The following is a 27,058-nucleotide window of genomic DNA, read 5'->3' as shown; positions in this document are numbered from 1 at the left end:
TCAAGAAGAGATTGGAGTGCCATTTGTCAGAAATGATATAAGGCAGTGTTTCTCAACCTTGGTAGCTTGAAGATGAGTGGACTTCAATTCCCAGAATCCCCCAGCCAGCAGCGCTGGCTGGGGGATTCTGGGAGTTGAAGTCCACCCATCTTCAAGCTACCAAGGTTGAGAAACACCGGTATAAGGTCTCCTGCTTGGGCGGGGGGCTGGACTAGAAGACCTCCAAGGTCCTTTCCAACTCTATTATTCTGTGGTCAAAAAAAGGACGATAAAGAAAGAAAAACACCAAATGCACTTCAGTTAATAATAAATTCATGGATTTTAGATTGTAGAATGAGGAGCTCTGATGCAACGGGGGTGGATCAGAGGTCAATGCAGGAGAAGGGGCAGAACTGGGGCAGAGTCAAAAGAGAAATCAACCTAGAATCGCTACGTATGACAAGAATGAAATTTTGGCAGCTACGTGCCTCTTCGTTTCAACTTGCCATTAGAGTAAAGGTGGGGGGGGGGAGGTGTTGCTTTAGAATGGGTTAGATCAGGGGTGTCAAACTCACATCTTCATGGCATCATCACGTGACGTACCATGACTTTTTCTCCCTTTGCTAAACCGGGTGTGGGTGTGGCCAGTGTGTGATGCATTCGGCCTGTGGGCCGCGACTTTGACACCTGGGTTAGATGGGAAAACGAAACCTCCACGATTCTGCTGAAGACCATGGGCGCCTGAAACCTTTTCAAGGACACCGTAACAGGTGTGGAGTGGAAGCAGATGATTCCCATAACAAAGTGAACTTGTTTACATGGACTACATGAGAGGTTGGGGGAAATTATTGTTTAATTCTATGAGCCGGCATCTGGAAACCTCGGAGTTAGTTTTGCTTCGACATTACCATGCAGTGCATTCAATAAACAGTAAGATTTTCAGAAACGGAATGAATCTGGGGTTTTATTTGGATTCTCGAGCTGGATGTTGACAACGTAGCCATAAACGGACTAAATCCAAATTTTCTTGAACGTGGACCTTTATCTACTGTGTTTCTTTTCTTTTCTTTTCTATTCTGTTCTGTTCTGTTCTATTCTATTCTATTCTATTCTATTTCCCGAAAATAAAACTCTGTCTTATATTTTTTTGAACCCCGAAATAAGTGCTTGGCTTTAGTTTTGGGTAGGTCTTATTATTTTGGGGCACGTGGAGCAAAACGGGGCTCCTCTTACAGTTTTACCTGCCTTCCAGCTCTGTCTCCCTAACCCTAATCATAGGAAATGTCGGGGACTGGCTGCACATGCATCTAAATATTTTCGGGGAGGGCTTATTTTTGGGGGGGCTTATTTTAGCGCATGTGCTCAAAAGCCCAATTGGGCTTATTATAAGGGGATGTCTTATTTTCGGGGAAACAGGGTAACTCCAAGCCGGCACTAACTCTTAGTTGAGAAGATTCCTGCACAGAGGCTGTTTGAGCAATAAATGAGTTTAATTGGACCTTCACATGTGGGCCTGGTCTTTCGGCACCTGACAGTCAATCAAGGGGATGATGGGACGTCGGGGAGGGAGATCAGGGACATGGGTGGGTGGGTGGGGAATAAGAAGAGGAAGAGCCTGGACTGCCATGCCATCAATGTCATCCAGGGCAGGGATGTTGGCATCATTGAAGCAGAGCAAAGCAACAATTGATTGCTTGTTGTCGCCAGGAGGGTAGGGGGCAGTGGTGAAATGCAGCTGGTTCTATCTGGCTCGGGCGAACCAGTAGCGCCGGCAGCGGGAGGCTCCGCCCACCCACCCGGACGTCATCATGTTCTGTTTTTGACGGTCTGCACATGTGTAGAAGATCCTGCGCATACATAGAGGTGTCACGCGAGAGCGAGTGCGTACTCATTTGTGAACCGGTAGCGAAAGTAAGTGGATTTCACCCCTAGTAGGGGGTTATTGTTTTTATTCATTTATATTGGGATTTTATTGTTTGTAAACCACTGCCACCCCCCACCCACCTGAGTCATTGAGCATGAATAGGCGGCCATAATACATCCTCCCAACCAGGGGTGTCAAACTCAATTTCATTGAGGGCCGCATCAGGGTTGTGTTTGACCTTGGGGGGTCGGGTGGGCGTGGCCGGGGGGGCATGGTCCCGTTTCGGTCGGGATGGCCTCCTGCAGCCCTCTGCCAGCGAAAACGGATCTGGGGGGGGCACCACACGCGGCCCTCCCGAGCTCTGTTTTCACTGGCAGAGGCACACGGGCCGGTCCTTCGCTGTTTCCAGGGCGGCCTCGCGGGCCAGATCTAAGCACCCCGCGAGCCAGGTGTGGCCTCGCGGGCCTTGAGTTTGACACTCCTGCTTTTAAACAAACAAAGACAAGGTTGTTAGAGCCAAATTATAGATTAAAAGCACCCTGGAAATTTTTTTAGTATAGTTTTGCGTGTCCCCCCCCTCACTACTCAACCCCCCCCTCCGGGGGTGGGGCTGGAGAGCAGTACTTTAGGGCAGGAGTCAGCAATGAGCATAAAATGGCCACCGTCCGTTGTTCCTCCGTCTTCTCAGTCTCGGATCTTCCCTATCGGTTACACAGCAGCTTGAATAGAGACGGGTTTGTTCTTTTTCTGCCCCGTTCAGTTTTTTTTCTGTTCAGCCTTGGCAAAAACGTTTAAGGTTTCCTGGTTTGGAGAGTCCGCTTGAGGCTCTCATTTTGTAAATGCAAATCCCCAGTTTTTCTTTGGATTAGATTCATGGAGTAGAGATTCTGTCTTGGAAGTCATTTCTAAAACATGACTTTCCTTTTTCTCTTCCTTCCTTCCTTCCTCTCCCCCTCCCTCCCTCCCTCCCTCCATCTTTCTTCCTTCCCTCTATCCATCTGCCTTCCTTCCTTCCTTCCTCCCTCCCTCCCTCCCTCCCTCCCTCCCTCCCTCCCACTATCCCTCTTCCTTCCCTCTATCCATCTTCCTTCCTTCCCTCCCTCCCTCCCTCTTCCTTCCCTCCCTCTATCCCTCTTCCTTCCTCCCTCTTCCTTCCTTCCCTCCCTTCCTCCATCTTCCTTCCTTCCTCCTCCCTCCATCTTCCTTTCCTCTATCCACCTTCCTCCCTTCCTCCCTCCATTTTCCTTCCCTCTATCCATCTTCCTTCCTTCCCTCTATCCATCTTCCTTCCTTCTTCCCTCTTTCTTCCTTCTCTCCCTCCCTCCATCTTCCTTCCTTTCTTCCTCCCTCCCTCCATTTTCCTTCCCTCCCTCTATCCATCTTCCTTCCTTCCTCCCTCCCTCCCTCTCTCCCTCCCTCCAACTTCCTTCCTTCCCTCTATCCATCTTCCTTCCTTCCTTCCTCCCTCCCGCCTTCCTTCCTTCCTTCTTTTTCTTCCTTCTTCCCTATCTCCTCCGTTCTTCCCTCCCTCTTCCTTTTCTCTCTCCATTTATCTCCCTTCCTCCCTCCCCCCTTTTTTCTCCTTTCCCTTTCTTTTTATTTTAAATTGGCATGAAGGAAAGAAAAGGTCTCTTTCCCTCGCCTTTTCTACATTTTTATTAAATCCTGTTTGCTTTAAGGGAGCGAAGGTGACCCCAAACTCTGTGTTATGCTTGTAATTATTTGAAACGGACAGTTATTTTATTACATCTTGTTTCCCCAAAAGACAATATTTGCAAAATGTGCACCTTTTTTTTTCCGTGGCGTATATGCGATAACTTCCAACGAACTCTTTTAAAAAAAGCCTGAACAGATATTAATAGGGGAAGAAAAAAAGCACTTAACCACAACCGAACAATTTTCCATAAAATTGCTTGCGAGATTTCTATCTGAACGGAGGCGACCGGCACTCTGAGATGGCGGAAGGAGGAAATTTTACTGGGTTTCAAACTTTGCCAAATGGTTTGAAGCAGTTCTTGGCACGTTAAGCAAATCACCCTGTATGCCTTAAATGTATGTTTGGAGAACAAATAAACATTTGTGTATTTAAAGATAGAAATGGCAGATTTACGGCAGATAGGGAAAGGAACGGAATTACCAGGCGCGTGAAAACATGTGAAAGTGATACAGGCCAGAAATCCTACATTTCTGGTTTAGTTAGTCTATTTCAGCCCTACTGATTTTAATGGTTGGAGCACAAATTAATTCTGTACATTCATTCTGTAATTCCGGTGGTGAAATCCAATTTTTTTTTTTTACTACCAGTTCTGTGGGTGTGGCTTGGTGGGCATGGCAGGGGAAGAATACTGCAAAATCTCCATTCCCACCCCACTCCTGGGGGAAGGATACTGCAAAATCTCCATTCCCTCCCCACTCCTGGGGGAAGGATACTGCAAAATCCCCATTCCAACCCCACTCCTGGGGGAAGGATATTGCAAAATCTCCATTCCCACCCCGCTCCAGGGGAAGGATACTACAAAATCCCCATTCCCATCCCACTCCAGGGGGAAGGATACTGCAGAATCTCCATTCCCATCCCACTCCAGGGGGAAGGATACTGCAAAATCTCCATTCCCACCCCACTCCTGGGGGAAGGATATTACAAAATCTCTATTCCCACCCTACTTTGGGGCCAGCCAGAGGTGGTATTTGCCAGTTTTCCAAACTGCTCAAAATTTCCGCTACCGGTTCTCCAGAACCTGTCAGAACCTGCTGGATTTCACCCCTGTGTAAATTCTGTATTAATTCTGGTGAAGAGTAAATTGTGGCGCTTTTTTCCGCAATCCAAACTTCTGTTTTAGGGCTTCATTTTATTGTTGAAACTGTACTGGTGGTCCTTGACTTACATCCATTCATTTAGTGACCCTCGAAGTTACAACGGCAGTAAAAAAAAAATGTGACTTACCGGTAGGCCCGTTTTTCACACTTAACGACCCTTGCATTCTCTCCATGGTCACAAGATCAAAATTCAGAAACTTGGCAACTGACTCACAGTTATGACGACTGCGGTGTCCTAGGGTCCTGCGATTCCCCTTTGGCAACCTTCTGACAAGCAAAGACAATGGGGAAGCCAGATTCACTTAACGACCGTGTTACTCACTTAACAACGGCATCGGCTCCACTTCACAACGGTAGCAAGAAAGGTCGTAAAATGGGGAAAAACTCACTTAACAACTGTCTCGCTTATAAATATAACTAAATGAATATTATCCATTACATCTATAATGTTATCATCATTATACCGGTATTATTATATAATAAATATATCCGAATCAATTCTCCTTCTCTCTCCCACAAGGTAAACTGAACAGTCAAGATTCTTATAACAATTTTACCAACAACAATCCGGGAAACCCTCGTCTGTCCCCACTTCCAAGCCTCACTGTGATGGCACCTCTTGCCCAGATCAAGCAGCCCATGACTCTAGGAACCATCACCAAACGGACAGGGTAAGTCCATGGTTGTAGAATGGGTGATCTCTCTACTTCCCTTCCCTTCCCTATATCCTTCCTTCTTCCTTCCTCCCTCCTTCCCTTCCCTTTCTTATATTCTTCCTCTATCCCTCCCTCCTTCCCTTCCCTTTCTTATATCCTTCCTCCTTCCTTCCCTTCCCTTTCTTATATCCTTCCTTCCTTCTTCCTTCCTCCCTCCCTCCCTCCCTCCCTCCCTCCCTCCCACCTTCCCTTCCCTTTCTTATATTCTTCCTTCCTATCTTCCTCCTTCCCTTCCCTTTCTTATATTCTTCCTTCCTTCTTCCTTCCTTCCTCCCTCCCTCCCACCTTCCCTTCCCTTTCTTATATTCTTCCTTCCTTCCTTCCTCCCTCCTTCCCTTCCCATCCCTTTCTTATATCCTTCCTTCCTTCCTTCTTCCCTTCCCTTCCCTTCCCTTTCTTATATTCTTCCTTCCTTCCTTCCTCCCTCCTTCCCTTCCCTCTTATATTCTTCCTCCCTCCCTCCCTCCTTCCCTTCCCTTTCTTATATCCTTCCTTCCTTCTTCCTTCCTTCCTCCCTCCTTTCCTCCCTCCCACCTTCCCTTCCCTTTCTTATATTCTTCCTTCCTTCCTCTCTCCTTCCCTTCCCTCTTATATTCTTCCTCCCTCCTTCCCTTCCCTTTCTTATATCCTTCCTTCCTTCCTTCCTTCCTTCCTTCCTTCCTTCCTTCCTTCCTTCCTTCCTTCCTTCCTTCCTTCCTTCTTCCTTGCTTCCTCCCTCCCACCCAACCTCCCTCCCTCCTTCCCTTCCCTTCCCTTCCTCCCCAGAAAATCTTTTTAAATATGGCCTAGGATGGAGTTTTCCGGGGGCATGAATGTTTCAATTTTTAATTATATTTTCTCAAATTTAAATTTTTCTTTTCTTTTTTTTTGTTTACGTGTGCTTTGTTTCCTCTTAGCCTGTCTGTACTTTGAAACTTGATATGGCCTACTGAGTTATAAAAAAAAGTAAGATCTGCTTTGAATCATTCAAAGCTCATCAACATTCAATAAATCAAACGATTTATTCATGGACTAGTTTGCCTCTTTTTGGCATATTTGCTTCCCCGAAGCATCTTAAAACTGGTTGGAAAAGCAACATAGGTAGTCCTCGACTTACAACCATCCATTAGTGACCGCTCAGAGTTACAATGTCACTGAAAAAAAGTGACTTATGGCCGTTTTTCACTCTTATGACCATTGCAGTATCCCTGTGATCCCATGATCCAAATTCAGACGCTTGGCAGCTGACTCCTATTTATGACGGTTGCAGTGTCCCTGGGGTCACATGATCCCCTTTTGCGACCTTGTGACAAGCAAAGTCAACGGGGGAAGCCGGATTCACTTAACAGTTGTGTTACTCACTTAACAACCGCAGTGATTCACTTAGCAACAGTGGCAGGAAAAGTCATAAAACGGGCGGAAACTCACTTAGCAAATTTCTCACTTAGCAACAGTAATATTGGGCTCAATTGTGGTCATAAGTCGAGGATTACCTGTAAGCCCTACCAGTTACCATTTTTTTTAAAAAAGAGAGAGAGAAAGTTATATGCAGGGTTTTTAAAGGTAAAACCTGTTTAAAAAATAAATATATAATTGAAAAGCTCCCTGGTCCTTAGAACAGGCTGTCACACAGACAAAGCGATTGAACTGACAGATCATTAAGGAGGTGAATTGCAAGAAGAGGAATTCATGCTCCCCAAACTTTAAATCTATCTGTGGACAAGATAACATGTTATTAGCACGTCTACAGCATGTTATTTACAAGGAGTCTTCGACTTTACAACAGTTCATTTAGTGACCGTACAAAGTTATAATGACACTGAAAAAAGTGACTTACGACCGTTTTTCACTCTTACGACGGTGCAGCATTTCCTCCTCCCCCCCCATGATCACGTGATCAGAATTCAGACGCTTGGCATCCGGTTCACGTTTATGACGGTTGCAATGTCCCGGCCTCATGCGATTCCTCAGTCCAGCCAAGTCAACGAGGAAGCCAGATTCACCTCACAACCGTGTTCCTAACTTAATCCCTGCTGTGATTCGCTTAACGACGGTGGCAAGAAAGGTCGTAAAATGGGGCAACGTTCACTTAACAAAGAAAGGCCTCCCTTAGCCACTCAAATTTTGGGCTCAATTGGAGTCGTAGGTCAAGGACTATTTTTTTGTTTGTTTGTTTTAGGGGTCCCTAAACTTTGCAGCTTTAAGACTTGTGGACTTCAACTCCCAGTTGAAATCCACAAGTCTTAAAGCTGCCAAGTTTGAAGGCCTCTGGCTTATTTATTTATTTTTATTGCAATGGACTTTTGAGGAGGAGCTAAGAAATCTGAGGAAAGCGAAGAAAGAAACCGAGTCATTTCTGCTTATGTACATTTTTCTCTCCTCCAGGCAGATGGTTTCCATGAGAGCAGCTTAGATTGGAGCTCAGGGTTGAACTGTGGGGTCCTTGGTGCTCCCTGAGCTTGGTGATTTCCTGGCAGACGTTTCATGACCCGCCTAGATAGCATCATCAGTGCTGGAAGGGACCGTAGGGTTTGCAGAAAGGAAGAGGAGGAGGACTTTGGGGTCCCTGGGGCTCTCTGAACTGGGTAGTTTTCTTGCAGAAGTTTCATGACCCAACTAGGTAACATCATCAGTGTTAGAAGGGAATGGGATTTGAATAGTGGGGGAGAAGGAGGAAGACTGTGGGGTCCTTGGTGCTCCCTGAGCTTGGTGGTTTTCTTGCAGGCGTTTCATGACCACGCTGGGGAACATCATCAGTGCTAGGAGGGAGTGGGGTTTGCAGAGAGGAGGAAGAAGAGTAGGAAGAGGAGGAGTTGGTTAGTGGGGTATTTATTTATTTATTTATTTATTTATTTATTTATTTATTTATTTATTGGTTCGATTTATATGCCGCCCTTCTCCGGAGACTCAGGGCGGCTTACAATGAGTTAAGCAATAGCCTTCATACTTTTCTATATACCTGCTTAGTAGGGCTTTCGGGGGCCCCCAAGCGGTGTTCTTTTTTTTATACAAAGTCAGCTTATTGCCCCCACAATCCGGGTCCTCATTTTACCTACCTCGGAAGGATGGAAGGCTGAGTCAACCTTGAGCCTGGTGAGATTTGAACTCACAGTAATTGCAGGCAGCTGGCAGCTAAGTGCTACTTAACAGCACTTTAGTCCGCTGTGCCACCAAGGCTCTTACTTTGCTGATCTTTGAGCTTCGTAGTTTTCTTGCAGACGTTTCATGACCCAACTGGGGAACATCATCAGTCCTAGAAGAGAGGGGGGTTTGTGGAGAAGAGGAGAAAGGGAAGGAGAGCCTGAGTGGCGCAGTAGACTAATGCTACTGTTAAAAGGTAGTATTCAGCTTCCAGCTGCCTGAAATTACTGCAAGTTCAATTCTCACCAGGCTCAAGGTTGACTCAGCCTTCCATCCTTTCTAAGGTAGGTGAAATGAGGACTCAGTTTGTGGGGCCAATAAGCTGACTTTGTATAAATATACAAAAGGATGAAGGCTATTGCTTAACGCACTGTAAGCCGCCCTGAGTCTCCGGAGAAGGGCGGCATATAAATCAAATTAAAAAAAAAAAAAAAAAAAAGGAGGAAGAGGAGGAGTTGGTCCTTGGTGCTCTTTGAGCTTGGCAATTTTCTTTCAGACATTTTATGACCCAACTAGGTAACATCATCAGTGCTAAAAGGAAGAGGGGTTTTCTCTCTGTTTGTATACTAGTGGCTTTCCGTGTCAGTGTTGGTGGGAGAGTTCTTGATGGTTCCTTGATTAGGCTGTGGTTTATGGTTAGTTTGGTCATCCGAGTTGGTAGTTCCTTGATTGGGGTCAAGGAACCCAATTCTCCAATCAAACATTTATCTCGCCTTGGGCATTCAGATCTAGCTGACCTTTTCAGGAATAGTTGGACTCTGTTTCGTTTATGAATTTAACCCTTGGGGCATTATGGGATGCCACACCCGAAAGCAGCCCATTTGAGAACTTTTATCTATATTGTGCATTTATTTGTCTTTATAATATATATATTCAGATGGGGAGGTTTTCACTTATAAGATTACAGAGGCCCTTAACCACAATAAAAACTTATCACTGAGAAATACAAATAGACATTACTCCCTACGGTTTTAATATTTTAATTACAATATTTTAATTTTCCGGGTTGTCCTTCCAAACAGGTCTTGGGTCTAGAAACCTGGTGGAGTAATTCAGCAGAAAACTGTAGGGTACAAGGCAGTCCTTGACTTACAACCATTCATTTAGTGACCGTTCAAAGTTACAATGGTGCTGGGAAAAAGTTATTTATAACCATTTTTCACACTTATGACCGTTGCAGCATTCCCAGGGTGACACGATTGCAATTCGGATACTTGGAAACATGGATTAATGACGGTGGTCGCGTCCCAGGGTCATGTGATTCCCCTTTTGTGACCTTTTGACAAGCGACGTCAAATGGGGCAGCCCGATTCACTTAACAACCACGTCACTATACTGCTAATTTGTTTGTGCTCATCTTTTTTTTTCCATTTGGGAATTCAGCTTTCTTCGCCCTTTGTTTTTGCATCCTCCATGCAAGGCCAAACAAAACTCTGCGAAGAGGTTTTACGGGAAAGATCTGCCCATGAGCCGCGGTGGCCCAGTGGTTAGAGTGCAGTACTGCAGGCTACTTCTGCTGATTGCCGGCTGCCTGCAATTTGGCAGTTTGAATCTCACTAGGCTCAAGGTTAACTCAGCCTTCCGTCCTTCCGAGGTGGGTAAAATGAGGACCCAGATTGTTGCGGGCAAGAGGCTGACTCTGTAAATCGCTTAGAGAGGGCTGTAAAGCATTGTGAAGCGGTATATAAGTCTATTGCTTGGGAGGGAGGGAGGGAGGGAGGGAGGGAGGGAGGGAAGGAAGGAAGGAAGGAAGGAAGGAAGGAAGGAAGGAAGGAAGGAAGGAAGGAAGGAAGGAAGGAATCGGTGGTGGCACATTGGTTAGAATGCAGTATTTCAGGCTAACTCTGCCCACAGCCAGGAAGTTCGATCCTGACTGGCTCAAGGTTGACTCAGCCTTCCGTCCTTCCTAGGTCAGTAAAATGAGGACCCAGATTGTTGGGGGCAATAGGCTGACTCCGAAACCACTTAGAGAGGGCTGTAAAAGTACGGTGAAACGGTATATAAGTCTAAGTGCTATTGCTTGGGAGGGAGGGGAGGGAAGGGAAGGGAAGGAGGAAGGAAGGAAGGAAGGAAGGAAGGAAGGAAGGAAGGAAGGAAGGAAGGAAGGAAGGAAGGAAGGAAATCCGTGGTGGCACAGTGGTTAGAATGCAGTATTGCAGTCTAACTCTGCCCACAGCCAGGAAGTTCGATCCTGACCGGCTCAAGATTGACTCAGCCTTCCATCCTTCCGAGGTGGGTAAAATGAGGACCCAGATTGTTGGGGGCAAGAGGCTGACTCTGTAAACTGCTCAGAGAGGGCCATAAAGCACTGTGAAGCGGTATATAAGTCTAAGTCCTATTGCTGTCTCAGCCTGCTTCCTCATTCCATTGGTTTTTCGCTGTTTCCCTAAAAGCAGCAAAGACAAGGTGGGTTAAAGGAGCCTCTCTGCGTGTCAAAATGCCTCGGTTTTTTTTTTTTCCCCCTCCAAAAGCCACAGGAACGAAATACCTCTGTGTCTCTATGAAGGAGCTCCAAATTTGATCACGCTTAATTTCCCTCCTCTGCCTTTAGGATGCTAGTCAAATCCAGAGCAGCTTGCTTTCATGTTTTGACAATTTTTTTTCAAACTTTCCAAGGCTTGAATTGTTAACCTTCCGGATTTTGTAAAGAGACAAAAAACCAAAAAAAAAAAAAAAGGGAAACATTCAGTTGGAAACTTAGAAACTAGAACTAAAGAGAAATTTCCTTACAGCGAGAACAAATTACAGGTAGTCCTCGACTTACAACAGTTCGTTTAGTGATCATTCAAAGTTGCAACGGCATTGAAAAAAGTAACTTACGACCGTTTTTCACACTTACAGACCCTTGCAGCCTCCCCATGATCAGGTGATCGAAATTCATACGCTGGGCAACTGACTCTTATTTATGACGGTTGCAGTGTCTCTGGGTCACGTGATCCCTTTTTGCGGCCTTCTGACGAGCAAAGTCCATGGGGGAAGCCAGATTCACTTAACAAACCTGTTGCTAACTTATCAACTGCAGTGATTCCCTTAACAACCGTGGCAAGAAATGTCGTAAAATGGGACAGTACTCACTTAACAAACGTCTCACCTAACAACACAAATTTTGGACTCAATTGTGGTCGTAAGTCGAGAACTACCTGTTGTGGTCTGCTGGCAGCTTGCGGAGCTGGCAGCAGAGTCGGACCATGAGGAGGCTGGGGAGGAACATGGGCCAGTCCTGGAGTCTGGGGAAGGCTCGGACGAGGGCTCTGCATCAGAGGCAGAGATGGGGCCAGGGCCATCTGGGAGTTATGTGCTGACTCCGGAGCCTCCAGAGTCTGACGTCAGCGAGGCAGAGGAACAGGGGGAGCCTGTTCCCAGTGCGCGCATGCGCAGAGCTGCCAGAAGGCAAGAACAGTTAAGACAAAAGGGGCGACTCAGGAGTAAGGCTTGGAGATGATTGGCCCCTCCCATAAGACATAAAGGTGGAGCAAAGGCACATGAGCCTTTGTAGGAAGCAACTTTGTTCGTTCTGGTCGGTTTAAATTCTGAAGCTCCGTTTTGACTCTTTGCTCTGTGTGGCCTTGCAAAACCAATTAGGTCTTTGGCAGGGTGTCAAGGGAGATAAAGGTGGGTGCTTATCAGCCTTATCCTGAAGGACTGTGGCAGACTTCTGTCGGACTCTTTACAAACTGTTTGTAACTCCTCAGGCCGTGAATGAACAGAATTCACAGCCGTTGAAATATAAAGAGGGTTTTTGGGATTAATTGTGTGCTTTTTACTGTCTCAGGAAACCTAGATCAGAACACTACCTGTACCCAGGTAGGAAGGGTCTAAATCAGAGATATTCAACTGTGGCTACTTTAAGACTTGTGGACTTCAACTCCCAGAATTCCCCAGCCAAGCAAGTGGCCACCCCTGGTCTAAATAAAACTTCCTTCATTTTATTTTTTCTAGCCTGCCATCAGTAGGGAGCTCTTGAGGAACTTTGGGATCGGAGGACTTGAGTGGGAGATGACAGCTGTTCAGCCCAGATTCAATCTGCACTCACTGAACTGGGAGTAATTGGCTTGTTTAATTTAGCGGGGCTTGTTTTGAATGAGAGAGAGAGAGAGAGAGAGAGAGAGAGAGAGAGATGGAATTGTAGTCTCTCTATCCATCTTCTTCCTCTGAAAACCATGGGATCTGGAAGGTTTTGCAGCTCCGGTTGGCTCGTGATCGCATTTTAAAAGGATCCTCTTCTAAAAAAACTGAATTGAAAACGACTTCAGAGTCGTATACGCTTACAGAGGCAGAATTGTGTGATTGTGTGTTGTTTTGTGAAGCTGGAAAGGTAAAGCTTGAAGAGGAAATGCTTAGCCGCTTTGGTCTAATAGCTAAGGTGCAAGGATAGAAAGTGGGAGACCGTGAGTTCTAGCGCTGCCGTAGCCATGAAAACCTCTGCGTGGCTTTGGGCCAATCAGGAGGAGACTGTGAGTTCTAGTCCCGCCTTAGCCATGAAAACCAGCTGGGTGATGTTGGGCCAATCAGGAGGAGACTGTGAGTTCTAGTCCCGCTTTAGCCATAAAAAACGGCTGAGTGAACTTGGGCCAATCACCAAGAGACTGTGACTTCTAATGTTGCTTTAGCCGTGAAAACATACTGGGTGACTTTGGGCCAATCAGGAGGAGACTGTGAGTTCTAGTCCCGCCTTAGCTATAAAAAACCAGCTGGGTGACTTTGGGCCAATCAGGAGGAGACTGTGAGTTCTAGTCCCGCCTTAGCCATGAAAACCAGCTGGGTGGCTTTGGGCCAATCAGGAAGTGACTGTGAGTTCTAGTCCCGCCTTAGCCATGAAAGCCAGCTGGGTGACTTTGGATCAATCAGGAAGAGACTGAGTTCTAGTCCCGCCTTAGCCATGAAAAACAGCTGGGTGACTTTGGGCCAATCACCAGGAGACGGTGAGTTCTAGTCCCGCCTTAGCCATGAAAACCAGCTGGGTGACTTTGAGCCAATCAGGAGGAGACAGTGAGTCTAGTCCCGCCTTAGCCATGAAAGCCAGCTGGGTGACTTTGGACCAATCAGGAAGAGACTGAGTTCTAGTCCCGCCTTAGCCATGAAAGCCAGCTGGGTGACTTTGGGCCAATCAGGAAGAGACGGTGAGTTCTAGTCCCGCCTTAGCCATGAAAGCCAGCTGGGTGACTTTGGACCAATCAGGAAGAGACTGAGTTCTAGTCCCGCCTTAGCCATGAAAGCCAGCTGGGTGACTTTGGACCAATCAGGAAGAGACTGAGTTCTAGTCCCGCCTTAGCCATGAAAGCCAGCTGGGTGACTTTGGGCCAATCAGGAAGAGACGGTGAGTTCTAGTCCTGCCTTAGCCATGAACGCCGGTTAGGTGACTTTGGGCCAGTCCCTCTCTCAGCCCAACCCGCCTCACAGGATTGTTGTTGCGAAGAAAATAGGAGGGGGAAGGTATGTTCGACATGTTGACTGACTTGAAAAAATAATGAAAGGCAGGAGGCAAACAAATCATACATACATACCGTGTTTCCCCAAAAATAAGACCCTGTCTTATTTATTTATTTTTTTTACCACCAAAAAAGGCACCAGGTCTTATTTTCGGGGGACCTCATCCACTGACTCACCTCACTTGCACGCCTCGCCCCCGGGCTCCTTTTCGCTGTCGGAGGCCTTCAGGAACTTCTTCTTCTGCAACCGGCAAGCCGATAATAGATCGATCCGGAGCTTTGTTATCAGCTACAGAGGCCTTTAGGAAAACCTTGCCGTCTGCAGAAGAAATGGGCCGGCAAGGCAGGTGTCGGAGTTTGTGAGGCCTGGCTACAACTGTCCAAAGGTAAGTAGTAGGGCAGCTCCATTCCCCCATCCCCACCCGAGTTTAATTTTTCCCCGTGCACCCTGGAGTGGGCGGGATTTTAATTAGGGCTTAATTTTGGGAGTAGGGCTTATATTGGGCACACGTGTAAAAATCAAGCTAGGACTTACTTTCAGGGTAGGTCGTATTTTCGGGGAAACGGGGTACATAAAATGTTTGCTGGTGCATTGGGGCTGCGAATTCAGCGGAAGGGCAACTGAGCGGAGAGCGCTTTGTGAGAGACGGAATGAGCTGAACGTGGATATTCCCTGCTTAGCCATGCCTCAAATGGCCAAATTGAGACAGCAGCCTGAACTGAACCTCCAGGGGACACGGCGTGCGTTTTAACATATTTAACATCTGCCCTCCTCTTTCTCCAAACGCAGAGCACTCCGAGCCTATAATAATAGAAAGAAGGCAGGGCAGGGACCATCTGCCTCGGCTCCGAGACGAGGAGGAGGCCGCGTGGGCAGTCGGCAAACGGCAGTCGACAGATGCATTTACACCTAAGTGGATAACACCTTTAAGGGGTGCCCCAAGGAAACCGGACCCTCCCCATAGCTCTTGTTGCTTGACTTGAGAGGAGGGGGTCCTTGAAACCAGGAGTGGGGGCTTACCAAAGGTTCCGGGGTGACAGTTGCAGCTAAGAGTGAAGTGGACAAGAGAAAGAAAGATAAATTTTTTTTTAATGCATCTGCTTTGTTCCGTCGAGTCTCAGCTCTCTCCGAAGCTAAATTTAGCCAGGAACTTAGCAACAGTAATACAGGTAGTCGTCAACTTACAACCGTTTGTTTAGGGACCGTTCGAAGTAACGACGGCACTGAAAAAAAGTGACTTTTAGAAAAATAGAAAATAGAATAACAGAGTTGGAAGGGACCTTGGAGGTCTTCTAGTCCAACCCTCTGCTTAGGCAGGAAACCCTATACCAGTGATGGCTAACCTTTAGGCCATCGCGTGGCAAATGCAGGGGGTGCACAGGGGGTCGTGTGTGCTCGTACCCTCACCCATAATTGAAGCGCCCCATCCCCCGTGCGACCCCCGCTTTTGGCACGCGATGGCACAGTGGGCCTGGTAGGCCCGTTTTCGCCCTCCCCAGGCTCCAGAGGCTTTTTTGGAGCACAGGGAGGGGGAAAACGGCTTTCTCCACCCTCCGGAGGCCCTCCGGAGGCTGGAAACAGCCTGTTTCCCAACTTCCGGTGGGCCCAGAAGGCCTGAAAATCAGCTGGCCAGTGCACACATGCACACCAGAGCCAAGCTAGGGCAATGTTCGCGTGCCCACCAATATGGCGGCACGCGTGCCATAGGTTTGCCATCGCAGCCCTATACCATTTCAGACAAGTGGTTTCCAATCTCTTCTTAAAAACTTGTCAGTGGAACAGCTTGCCTCCAGAAGTTGTGAGTGGACAGCCAGCTATCTGAAATGGTATAGGTCAGTGATGGCTAACCTTTTTGCCATCACGTGCCAAAAGCGGGGGGAGCATGGGGGGTCGCAGGTGCGGGTGCCCACATCCATAATTCAATGCGCCCCACCCTCCTGCGCATGTGCACGTGACCCCCCACACACTTCCCCCTGCTTTTGGCACACTATGCAACGGTGGGCCCAGTAGGCCAGTTTCCCCCCCTCCCCAGGCTCCAGAGGCTTTCTAGGAGCCTGGGGAGGGCAAAAACAGCCTTCCCCATCCTCCCGCAGGCCTTCTGGAGGCCGGAAACAGCCAGTTTCCCGAGTTCCGGTGGGACCGGAAGACCTGAAAATCAGTTGGCCAGTGCGTGCATGTGTGCTAGAGCTGAGCTAGGACAACACTTGCGTGCCCACTAATATGGCTCCATGTACCGCCTGGGGCACCTGTGCCACAGGTTTGCCATCATGGGTATAGGTTCTCCTGCTTGAGCAGGAGGCTGGACTAGAACCACCTCCAAGGTCCCTTCCAGCTCTATTCTGATTGAAGATGGCAGAGCTGTTTCCGTCTCTGAAGCCAGGGTTCCTCAAAATCTTCCTGTGAAAGGATGGTATGGGGACTCCTGCCTGGGGTCACCACCCTACGAAAAAGATGTTGAGAACTTTGGAAAAAAAAGTTCAGAGAAGAGCAGCTAAGATGATCAAAGGCGTGGAGACTAAAACACATGAAGAACGGCTGCAGGATTCGGGTTTTCCTAGTCTAAAGAAAAGAAGAATTTATTTATTTATTATTTATTTATTAAGTCGATTTATATGCCGCCCTTCTCCGGAGACTCAGGGTGGCTTACAATGCGCTAAGCAATAGCCTTCATCCTTTTGTATATTTATACAAAGTCAGCTTATTGCCCCCACAACCGGGTCCTCATTTCACCTACCTCGGAAGGATCGAAGGCTGAGTCAACCTTGAGCCTGGTGAGATTTGAACTGTCAGTAATTGCAGGCAGCTGGCAGCTAAGTGCTATTTTAACAGCACTTAGTCCACTGCGCCACCAAGGCTCTTAGGTGGGACATGATAGCAGTGTTCCAAAATTTAAGGGGCTGCCCCAAAGAAGAGGGGGTCAAGCTATTCTCCAAAGCACCTGAAGGCAGGACAAGAAGAAACAGATGGAAACTAATCAAAGAAAGAAGCAACCTGGAATTGAGGAGAGACTTCCTAACAGTGAGGACAATTAACCAGTGGAACAGCTTGCCACCAGAAGTTGTAGGTGATCCAACACTGGGGGTTTTTAAGAAGAAACTAGACAGCCACTTATCTGAAATACTATAGGTTCTTCTGCTTGAGCAGGGGGCTGGACTAGAAGACCTCCAAGGTCCCTTCCAGCTGATTCTATTCTAAGATTGAGTGCAGGGTTGGATTAGAAGACCTCCAAGGTCCCTTCCAGTCCTGATTTTATGAGAGGAGAATGAAGGATTGCACGGTTTCTAGCTCTAACCTTTGCCCAGTCAGTCCTGCAAAACTTTAGCTAGTGAGAAGTTTCACCCCCGCTGTCTGGAGTTCTCCCCGTGTTTGTTTTTACAGTATGGAAAGAGGAATTCAGATAACGCTTGTTTTTGATGTGGGATCTGGCCGAGATGGTATCATCTCGTGTACTGATTTGTTCATAAAAATCGCTGATATCCGTTTGATCTCTTTTGAACTCTGGAGACTTTAATCCTTTCCAGGACCTGTTAGTTGTGCAGACAAAAGGGAGGGTGCATGTGTGTGTGTGTGGACAAGCGAGCAACCCCAGCTGTATAGGAAATAACAAAGAAAGACCAAAGCCAAACTCCGAGAAGGTGGGGTGTGTGGGGGGGGGTTAGGGAAAGGAATGAAATCTACTTTTCAAAACACAGCAAAGAAACCAGAGGTGACACGCTTATGGAAATTATTTTCACAAACAAAGGATGCTTTGGAAGAATGCACCGGTTTGGGAAATTCAAATTTGAAAGATGTTTTACCCCAGGCGATCCAGGATAGGATAGGATGGGACGAGATGAAATGATAAGAGGATAGCATAGCATAGCATAGCATAGCACAGGACCGTGATGGCGAACCTATGGCATATCTGTGGGCACACGAGCGTTGCCCTAGCTCAGCTCCAGTGTGCATGCGCGAGCTGGTCAGCTGATTTTCGGGCCTTCTGGACTCACCGGAAGTCGGGAAACGAGCCGTTTCCAGCCTCCGGAGGGCCTCAGGGGGGTTGGGAAAGGCCGTTTTTGTCCTTCCCAGGCTCCAAGAAAGCTTCTGGAGCCTGGGGAGGGTGAAAAACGGGCCTAGCGGGACCACCAGTAACCTTTTTACCGTCGCATGCCAAAAGTGGGAGGAGCACGGGGGCCACTGAATTATGGGTATGGGCACGCATGCACGAGCCCCCCCCCACTCCCCACGCTTTTGGCACGCGACGGCAAAATGGTTAGCCATCACTGGCATAGGATATAGGATTCGATAGGATTCCTTAAGGATAGGATAGGATATAAGGATAGGATATAGGATATAGGATAGACAGGATATAAGGATAGGATAGGATATAAGGATAGGATAGGATAGGATATAGGATAGATAGGATATAAGGATAGGATAGGATATAAGGATAGGATATAGGATATAGGATAGATAGGATATAGGATGGGATGGGATGAGATGAGATGAGATAATAAGAGAATAGGATAGCATAGCATAGGACCATGATGATGAACCTATAGGCACGCGAGCCGTCATCCAGCTCAGCTGCACCGAGCATGTGTGCATGCACCTCCCGCCGGCCAGCTGATTTTCTGTATGTGCAGCGGGTGGGGCACATGCGGGAGACGTGTGCTCATGCATGGGGGGTTGCACGTGCATTCGCAGGGCGGAGCATGGGGGTGAGGTATGCCCGCCCTCCCCCACAGCCCATTTGTGGGCCCAGGAGGCTCCCAGGAGTCTCCACACAGCCCGTTTTGGATGCCAGGTAAGTGCAGGGCCCGCGCGGAGCCTGGGAAGGGTGAAAAACGGGCTTTCCAGAACTCCGGAAATGGGCCCGTTTCCAGCCTCCAGAGGGCATCCAGAGCCCAGGGGAGGCCCTTTTCGCCATCCTGGAGGCTTGAGGGAAGCCTCTGGAGTCTGGGGAGGGCAAAAAACAGGCCTCCCAGAAGTTCTGGAAGTCCAGAAATGGGCCTGTTTCTAGCCTCTGGAGGGCCTCCGGAGCCCCGGGGTGGGGTGTTTTTGCCCTCCCGGAGGCTCGAGAAAAACCTCCGGAACCGGGGGGGGCCCCAAGCCCCCCGTCATGGTACAGGAGGCCGAGTAGGCATGGGGATCATGCACGCATGTACATGGGGCATGGAGGGTCGTGTGTGCATGCATGGGGGGCCTGCATTGCATTATGGATGCCTGCACCTCAGCTTGTTTCTCCTCCGAAGAAACACGGAAGTGAAGAGTCCTTCAAACTCTGCACGTGCGCGCAATCACCGAACCGGTTTTTAAACTGGCCTGATCCAATACCCTCCCATGGTGTTGGCTCAATATTGTAGCTCAGCATTTTCAACAGGCCTTTTTTGAAGTTGGTTTGATTAACTTCAAGTCCACTCTTACGGTAAGGCATTATTATGTCAGCATTTCTCCTCTGATATTCCTCCTGTTGTATTTGCCTGGGAGGGCATGATCCTAAAAAGTGATTTATCAATAGTTTTACAGAACTTATTTGTTGGTTTGTTGGTTTGTATCCTACCTTTATAATTTTTCCAAATAATTCAAGGGGGGAAACATATGCAATAGGCCTTCCTCTCCTGTTTTCCCCACAACAACCCTGTGAGCTGTCTTTCACGGCTAAAGTGGGATTAGAACTCACAGCAGGACTAGAACTCACAGTCTCCTAATGATTGTCCCAAAGTCACCCTTTCATGCCTAAGGCAGGACTAGAACTCACCGTCTCCTCTTGATTGGCCCAAAGTCACCCAGCCAGCTTTCATGCCTAAAGTGGGACTAGAACTCACTGCCTTCCAGTGATTGGCCCAAAGTCACATGGTGTTCTGACCTAGGCTTCCTGAGACAGTAAAAAGCACACGATTAATCCCAAAAGCCCTCTTTTTATTTCAACAGCTGTGAATTCTGTTCATTCACAGGCCGTAATGAGTCCCAAATAGTTTGTAAAGAGTCCGACAGAAGTCTGCCACAGTCCTTCGGGATAAAGTTGATAAGCACCCACCTTTATCTCCCTTGACTCGCTGCCAAAGATCTAATTGGCTTTGCAAGGCCACACGGAGCACAGAGTCAAAACGGAGCTTCAGAATTAAAACCGATCAGAACGAACAAAATTGCTTCCTGCAAAGGCTCACGTGCCTTTGCTCCTTCTTATGGGAAGGGCCAATCATCTCCAAGCCTTACTCCTGAGTCTCCCCTTTTATCTTAACTGCTCTTGCCTTCTGGCAGCTCTGCGCATGCGCGCACTGGGAACAGGCTCCCCCTGTTCCTCTGCCTCGCTGTTGTCTGACTCTGGAGGCTCCGGAGTCAGCACATAACTCCCAGATGGCCCTGGCCCCATCTCTGCCTCTGATGCAGAGCCCTCGTCCGAGCCTTCCCCAGACTCCAGGACTGGCCCATGTTTCATGACTACTAGACCAAACTGGCTTTTGCCAGTTTATTAAATATTTTTCATTATTAACAACAACGTAGCTATAAACAATGGCATGAATGAAAGGATCATAACTAAAAGGAGAAGCACAGATCTTTTGAGATGAAAGATTTTTTTTAAAAACCCAAGACTTTTTTTATTTTTTTTTTATTTTTTTTTTTAATTTGATTTATATGCCGCCCTTCTCCGGAGACTCAGGGCAGCTTACAATGCGTTAAGCAATAGCCTTCATCCTTTTGTATATTTATACAAAGTCAGCTTATTGCCCCCACAAACTGGGTCCTCATTTCACCTACCTTAGAAAGGATGGAAGGCTGAGTCAACCTTGAGCCTTGGAGAGATTCGAACTTACAGTAATTGCAGGCATCTGGTCTTAATAACAGGGTGCTTAGACCACTGTACTATCAAGGCTTTATTAAGACTTGCTTAATATGGGTTTGTATGTGTGTACGCGTGCCACTTTTTAAGTTAAAGTGTTAACTGCACTGAAAAAAAATGAACTACCGTTTTTCACACTTATAACCGTTACAGCATCAAAATTCGAACGCTTGGTAACTGGTTCGTATTTATGACGGTTGCAGCGTCCCGCGGTCACATGATCCCCCTTTTGCAACCTTCTGACGAGCAAAGTCAAATGGGGGAAGCCAGATTCACTTAACAACCGGGTTACTAACTTAACAACTGCAGTGGTTCGCTTAACAACTGTGGCAAGAAAAGTCTTAAAATTTGGGGAAAGGCGCTTAACAACTGACTTGCTTAGCAACAGAAATTGTGGGCTCAATTGTGGCCGTAAATTGAGGACTACCTGTACTTTCGTATGCAAATGGTGCTAGGTTTACTAAGCACCCTGAATGATTTGCCATAAATAATAGCTAAAGTGTAGGATGGAACATGGAACGTGTGTCTGCAAATGGATGGAGCGAAGAATTCCTAGTTCAACCTATCCGAAGAAAACAAAAAAAAAAAAACCCTAGAATTTGTGAGCTTTGGAAAAATGCTTACTAAAATGAGGAAATGGTTGGAGAAACATCAAAATTTACAAATGCTGGTAAAATTTAAAACAGAATTTAAAATTTACAGATCTCTGGATTTCTGCAGTTACCGGTAGCTGGCCGTTGGATTCAATGACATACATGAACGTGATTTTATTTATTTATTTTTTATTTTATTTTATTTCCAATTTATATACCGCCCTTCTCCCTGAGGACTCAGGGCGGTGTACAGCCAGAATTAAGAACATAAAATACAAATATTAAAAAACAGTTAAAATATGTATAAATTTGGCCCCAAAATTAAAAATCACAAACCAATTAAAAACATTTAAAAATTTCTTCTTAAGCCAGCCCGGCTTGCTGGAAAAAGTGGGTTTTAAGGGCACGGCGGAAGGCACGGAGGTCTTGGATTCTCCTTAACTCTGGGGGCAACTGATTCCAGAGGGTGGGAGCCCCCACAGAGAAGGCCCTCCCCCGGGGGTCACCAGCCTACATTGCTTGGCTGATGGCACCCCGAGGAGGCCCTCTCTGTGGGAGCGCACGGGTCGATGGGAGGTCGTCGGTGGCAGCAGGCGGTCTCGCAGATAGCTAGGCCCTATGCCATGGAGCGCTTTAAAGGTGATAACCAACACCTTGAAGCGCACCCGGAAGACCACTGGGAGCCAGTGCAGCTCGCGCAGGAGCGGTGTTACATGGGAGCGCCATGCTGCTCCTGTCACTACCCGCGCTGCTGCATTCTGGACCAGTTGGAGCCTCTGGGTGCTCTTCAAGGGGAGCCCCATGTAGAGAGCGTTGCAGTAGTCAAGGCGAGAGGTGACGACGGCGTGAGTGACTGTGCACAGGGAATCCCGATCAAGAAAGGGCCGCAACTGGCGAATCAGGCGAACCTGATAAAAGGTCCCCCTGGTTACAGCCGTCAGATGTTCCTCCAAGGACAGCTGCGTATCCAGGAGGACTCCCAGATTGCGCGCCCTTTATGAGAATAGAATAGAGTGGAACAGAACGGAACGGAACAGGAGGGGCATATTGTATGAGAAGCCACTGAGAAAAAAAAAAATGTTGTCACCCCTAGTCCTTCTTTTCAATTTCATGAAACGAAGGACCAGGGGAGACATTATAGCAGTCTTCCAATATCTCAGAGGCTGCCCCAAAGAAGAGGGAATCAAGCTATCCTCCAAAGCACCTGAGGGCAGGACAAGAAGCGATGGGTGGAAAGTAATCAAGGAGGGAAGCAACCTGGAACTAAGGAGAAACTTCCTGACAGTGGGAACAATTAATCAGTGGAACAACTTGCCACCAGAGGCTGGAGGCTTTTAAGAAGACGTCGTTCAACCATTTGTCCAAAATGGTATAGTTTTTCCTGCCTGAGCAGGGGGTTGGACTAGAAGACCTCCAAGGTCCCTTCCAACTTTGCTATTCTGTATTCAGTGAGTCCCTTATCAGAGAGGGGAGCAGAGATGCAAATTGTGCTGCGTGGTTTTGCCACCTCCTTTTTTTTATGACTAAGCGGTCAGGAAGATATAATTCACCCCCCTTCCTTCCTGTCCCTCTGCAGATGTCAGATCCAAAGTTTTGGTTTTGCATTCTCAAAGCAGCTGAGATTTTTTTTTTTTTTTTATGTTCCCTGGATTCCCCTGAGATCTTATCTAGGCTTTGAATCTTTTTTTTTCTGTACCGGATCTGAAGATATTGTAGGTCAGTGGTGGAGCAGCTGCTTGGCTTCCCGAAGGTCACATGTTCAATCCCTGCCATCTCCAATTAAGAAAATCAAATAACAAGGGGAGGAAAGATTGCTGAGACACTGTAGAGGAGAGCAATTTAAATGAGGAAGCCACGTGGGTGAAGAAGGAAGGACATAATTCGGGGTTTGGATGGTTTTAAGGATGCAGAGCCTTCTGATGCGGGTGAAGGAGGAGAGTGGAAAAGTTGGCTTGAAACTAAACATTAAGAAAACTAAGATCATGGCATCCGGCCCTCTCAATTCCTGGCAAATAGATGGGAAAGAAATGGAGGTAGTGACAGATTTTATTTTCCTGAGCTCCAAGATCACTGCAGATGGGGACTGCAGCCAAGAAATTAAAAGATGCTTGCTCCTGGGGAGGAAAGCTATGGCAAATCTAGACAGCGTACTAAAAAGCAGAGACATCACCCTGCCAACAAAAGTGTGTATAGTCAAGGCGATGGTTTTCCCAGTTGCAATGGATGGCTGTGAAAGTTGGACCATAAGGAAGGCTGAGAGCCAAAGAATTGGGGCCTTTGAACTCTGGTGCTGGAGAAGACTCCTGCGAGTCCCTTGGACTTCAAGGCGATCCAACCGGTCAGTCCTAGAGGAGATCAACCCTGACTGCTCTTGAGAAGGCCAGATCCTGAAGAGGAAACTCAAATGCTTTGGCCACCAAATGAGAAGGAAGGACTCCCTGGAGAAGAGCCTAATGCTGGGAACGATGGAGGGCAAAAGAAGAAGGGGACGGCAGAGAACGAGGTGGCTGGATGGAGTCACTGAAGCAGTCGGCGTGAGCTTCAATGGACTCCAGAGGATGGTAGAGGACAGGAAGGCCTGGAGGAATGTTGTCCATGGGGTCGCGATGGGTCGGACATGACTTCGCAACTAACAACAACAACAACAACAAAAAGGGCAGGCAGCGGTGATGGGAACAAACCATTCCCAGCAAGAAATCCCAAAGAACCATTGCCAATCAGAGCACGTTCTGGAGAAATCAGGCCACATTGGGAATATTGTGTCCGGTTCTGGACACCACATTACCAAAAAGAGGGAAAAAAACAAAGAAAAAAGACTTTGAGGCCCTAGAAAGAGTGCTGAGAAGAGCAACAAAGATGATTAGGGGCCTGGAGGCTAGAACACAAAGTCATGGCTAGTCTAGTGAAGTGAAGAGAGGGGGGGAGGGGAGGGGAGGGAAGAGGAGAGGAGAGGAGAGGAGAAGAAGAGAAGAGAAGAGAAGAGAAGAGAAGAGAAGAGAAGAGAAGAGAAGAGAAGAGAAGAGAAGAGAAGAGAACTAGAGGGAGATATGATAGCAGTCTTCCAATATCTCAGGGGCTGCCCCAAAGAAGAGGGAGTCAAGCTATTCTCCAAAGCACCTGAAGGCAGGACAAGAAGCAACGGGTGGAAACTAATCAAGGAGAGAAGCAACCTAGAACTAAGGAGAAATTTCCCAACAGTGAGGACAATTAACCAGTGGAACAACTTGCCACCAGAAGTTGCGAATGCTCCAACACTGGAAGTTTTTAAGAAGAGGTTGGACAACCATTTGTCTGAAATGGTGTAGGGTCTCCTGCTTGAGCTGCTGGATTAGAAGACCTCCAAGGTTTCTTCCAACTTTTATTCTGTCCTGTCCTGTCCTGTCCTGTCCTGTCCTGTCCTGTTCTCTTCCTGTTCTCATTCCATTCCATTTGCAGTGTTGTTTTTTTCCCATTGCTTCTGCAACGGCTGCAGGTCCCACCTCTTGATCCTGGGAAGTTGTCTCCCGGGCTAGCAGAAACTTAGTGAGGCAGGTGGACTTGAATTGCAAAACCCAGCCTTGAATTGCAGCCTTGAATTCGAATGCTGCAAGCTCAGGCAGGGGAATGGTGCATTGCGTGCCAGTGGTTCATACGGGAATGAAAAGGACACGAGAGAGATACAGGTAGTCCTCGACATACGACCACAACTGAGCCCCAAAATTTCTCTTGCTTAGTGAGGCGGGTGTTCAGTGAGTTTATACCATCTTTCTTGCCCACAGTCGTTAAGTGAATCATTGCCGTTGTTACATTAGGAACACGGTTGTTAAGTGAATCTGGCTTCCCCATTGACTTTGCCTGTCAGAAGGTCACCAAAGGGGGATCACATGACCCGGGACAGTACAACCGTCATAAGTACATGCCAGTTGCCAAGCGTCTGAATTTTGATCACATGACCAAGGGAATGCTGCAACGGTCATAAAGTGTGAAAAACGGTCATAGCTTTTTTCAGTGCCTTTGCAACTTTGAACAGTCACTAAATGGATAGTTGTAAATTGAGAGTTACCTGCAATGGGATGTCTAAACGCCATACAAGCGATTGATGATACTGAACAAGTCAGAAATGTATAGATCAGTGATGGCTAACCTTTTTGCCATCGTGTGCCAGGAGGAGGGGGGCGGGGGGGTCATGCGCATGCGTGCCCACACCCATAATTCTATGCGCCCCACGCATGCACGCGTGACCCCCCCACTCCCCCCACTCCTGGCATGCGATGGCCCGGTATGTCTGTTTTTCTCTCTCACCTGGCTCCAGAGTCTCTCTAGGAATCTGGGGAGGGTGAAAACAGCCTTCCCCACTTCCCCGGAGGTCCTCCGGAGGCTAAAAACGGCCCGTTTGCCAACTTCCGGTCCCACCGGAAGTTGGCAAACGGGCCATTTCTGGCCTCCGGAGGGATGGGGAAGGCTGTTTTTACCCTCCCGAGGCTCTGGAGGCTGGGGACAGCAAAAAACAGGTCTTTCGGTCCCACCGGAAGTTGGCAAACAGGCTGTTCCTGGCCTCTGGAGGGCCTCCGGGCGGGTGGGGAAGGCCGTTTTCGCCCTCCCCAGACTCCTAGAAAGGCTCTGGAGCCAGGTGAGAGAGAAAAACGGGCCTTCCCCACCATCACCCGAGGCCTTCTGGAGGCAGGAAACAACCTGTTTCCCTACTTCTGGTGGGCCCAGAAGGCCCGGAAATCAGCTGGCGGAGCTGATCTCATGTGCCCACTGATATGCCTACATGTGCCACCTGTGGCACGCGTGTGATAGGTTCGCCATCACGGGTATAGATTTTACTGGAGCAGTGCCATGTCCCTCAGAAATCTCAAAAGTGTGTGGCCAGGTGTGAAGTTGCTCGTTGTTACTCTACGCAACAAGTAAGGTGGGTCATTCATGGTTAGCGAAAGACCTCAGCCCAATCTTCTCTTTTTAACCCAGTTATTTAACTCCCTGCTGCTCCCCTGCCTCTCACGTCTCTGCTTCACTGCCTTGTTTTTCATTTTCATTTTTTTTTTTAAGGCTTGGGGTTTTCGTTTGCTCTTTTGAACTTGTCGTTTTTATTTTTATTTCCCCCAAACTTAGGGAAATTTGCCTTTGATCTTTAGCCATGTGGGGTTTGTGTCTCTGTCTGTGCACTTTGGGAAGGGGGGGGAATGCTTGCTCTTTGCTCAGCGTCTAGCCAGACCCACATTTGAGGGGGCGAGGGTCTCCCAGATATCTGGGGAGAAAAGAGGTTAGTGAGCCTGCTTCGTGGAAGGAAATGCTCCTGAGGTTTGCTGGCAACACATGTGCCATGTTCACATGCCCTGTTTATGGTTACCATCTTTATTGGAAAGTCAGTGGCTCAAGCCAAGCTTTGCCTTCCCAAAGATGGAGAAGGGAAGCCATGAATCTAGGTCTCAATGTTAGCATCAGGATTAACTTTGCTAGGCAAGACCAAGCCCAGCCCAGATACTATTCGGTTTCTAACTAACGCTACGTAGAACATGGCTGTTGTCCCTAACATCTATACCAGTGATGGCTAACCTTCTTGCCATTGTGTGCCAAAAGTGGGGGGAGCACAGGGGGGTCATGCATGTGCGTGCCTACACCCATAATTCAATGCACACTGTCTCCCCACACATGCGCGCACGACCCTCCCCCAGCGCTCCCAACGCTTTTGGCACGTGATGGCATGGTGGGCCAGGAAGGCCCGTTTTTCGTC

At 47.7% G+C, this 27,058-nt stretch overlaps 1 protein-coding gene across 8 annotated transcripts in view; it reads left to right on the top strand.

Moving 5' to 3' along the window:
* BCAS3 (BCAS3 microtubule associated cell migration factor) overlaps positions 1-27,058 on the top strand; it is a 702,801-nt gene that overhangs the window by 299,243 nt on the left and 376,500 nt on the right. For all 8 annotated transcript variants that reach the window (XM_087890109.1, XM_087890127.1, XM_087890106.1 and 5 more), the window contains exon 16: positions 5,181-5,331. In XM_087890109.1, coding sequence (XP_087746235.1) covers positions 5,181-5,331 — 151 coding nt within the window. The remainder of the gene's footprint in view (positions 1-5,180; positions 5,332-27,058) is intronic.

Source organism: Pantherophis guttatus, chromosome 1, assembly GCF_059756535.1.
Source record: "Pantherophis guttatus breed Tessera chromosome 1, ASM5975653v1, whole genome shotgun sequence".
In the NCBI taxonomy this organism is placed as follows: domain Eukaryota; kingdom Metazoa; phylum Chordata; class Lepidosauria; order Squamata; family Colubridae; genus Pantherophis; species Pantherophis guttatus.
The sequence above is the reverse complement of the archived record's forward strand: the minus strand, read 5'-3'. Positions and strand labels throughout refer to the sequence as shown.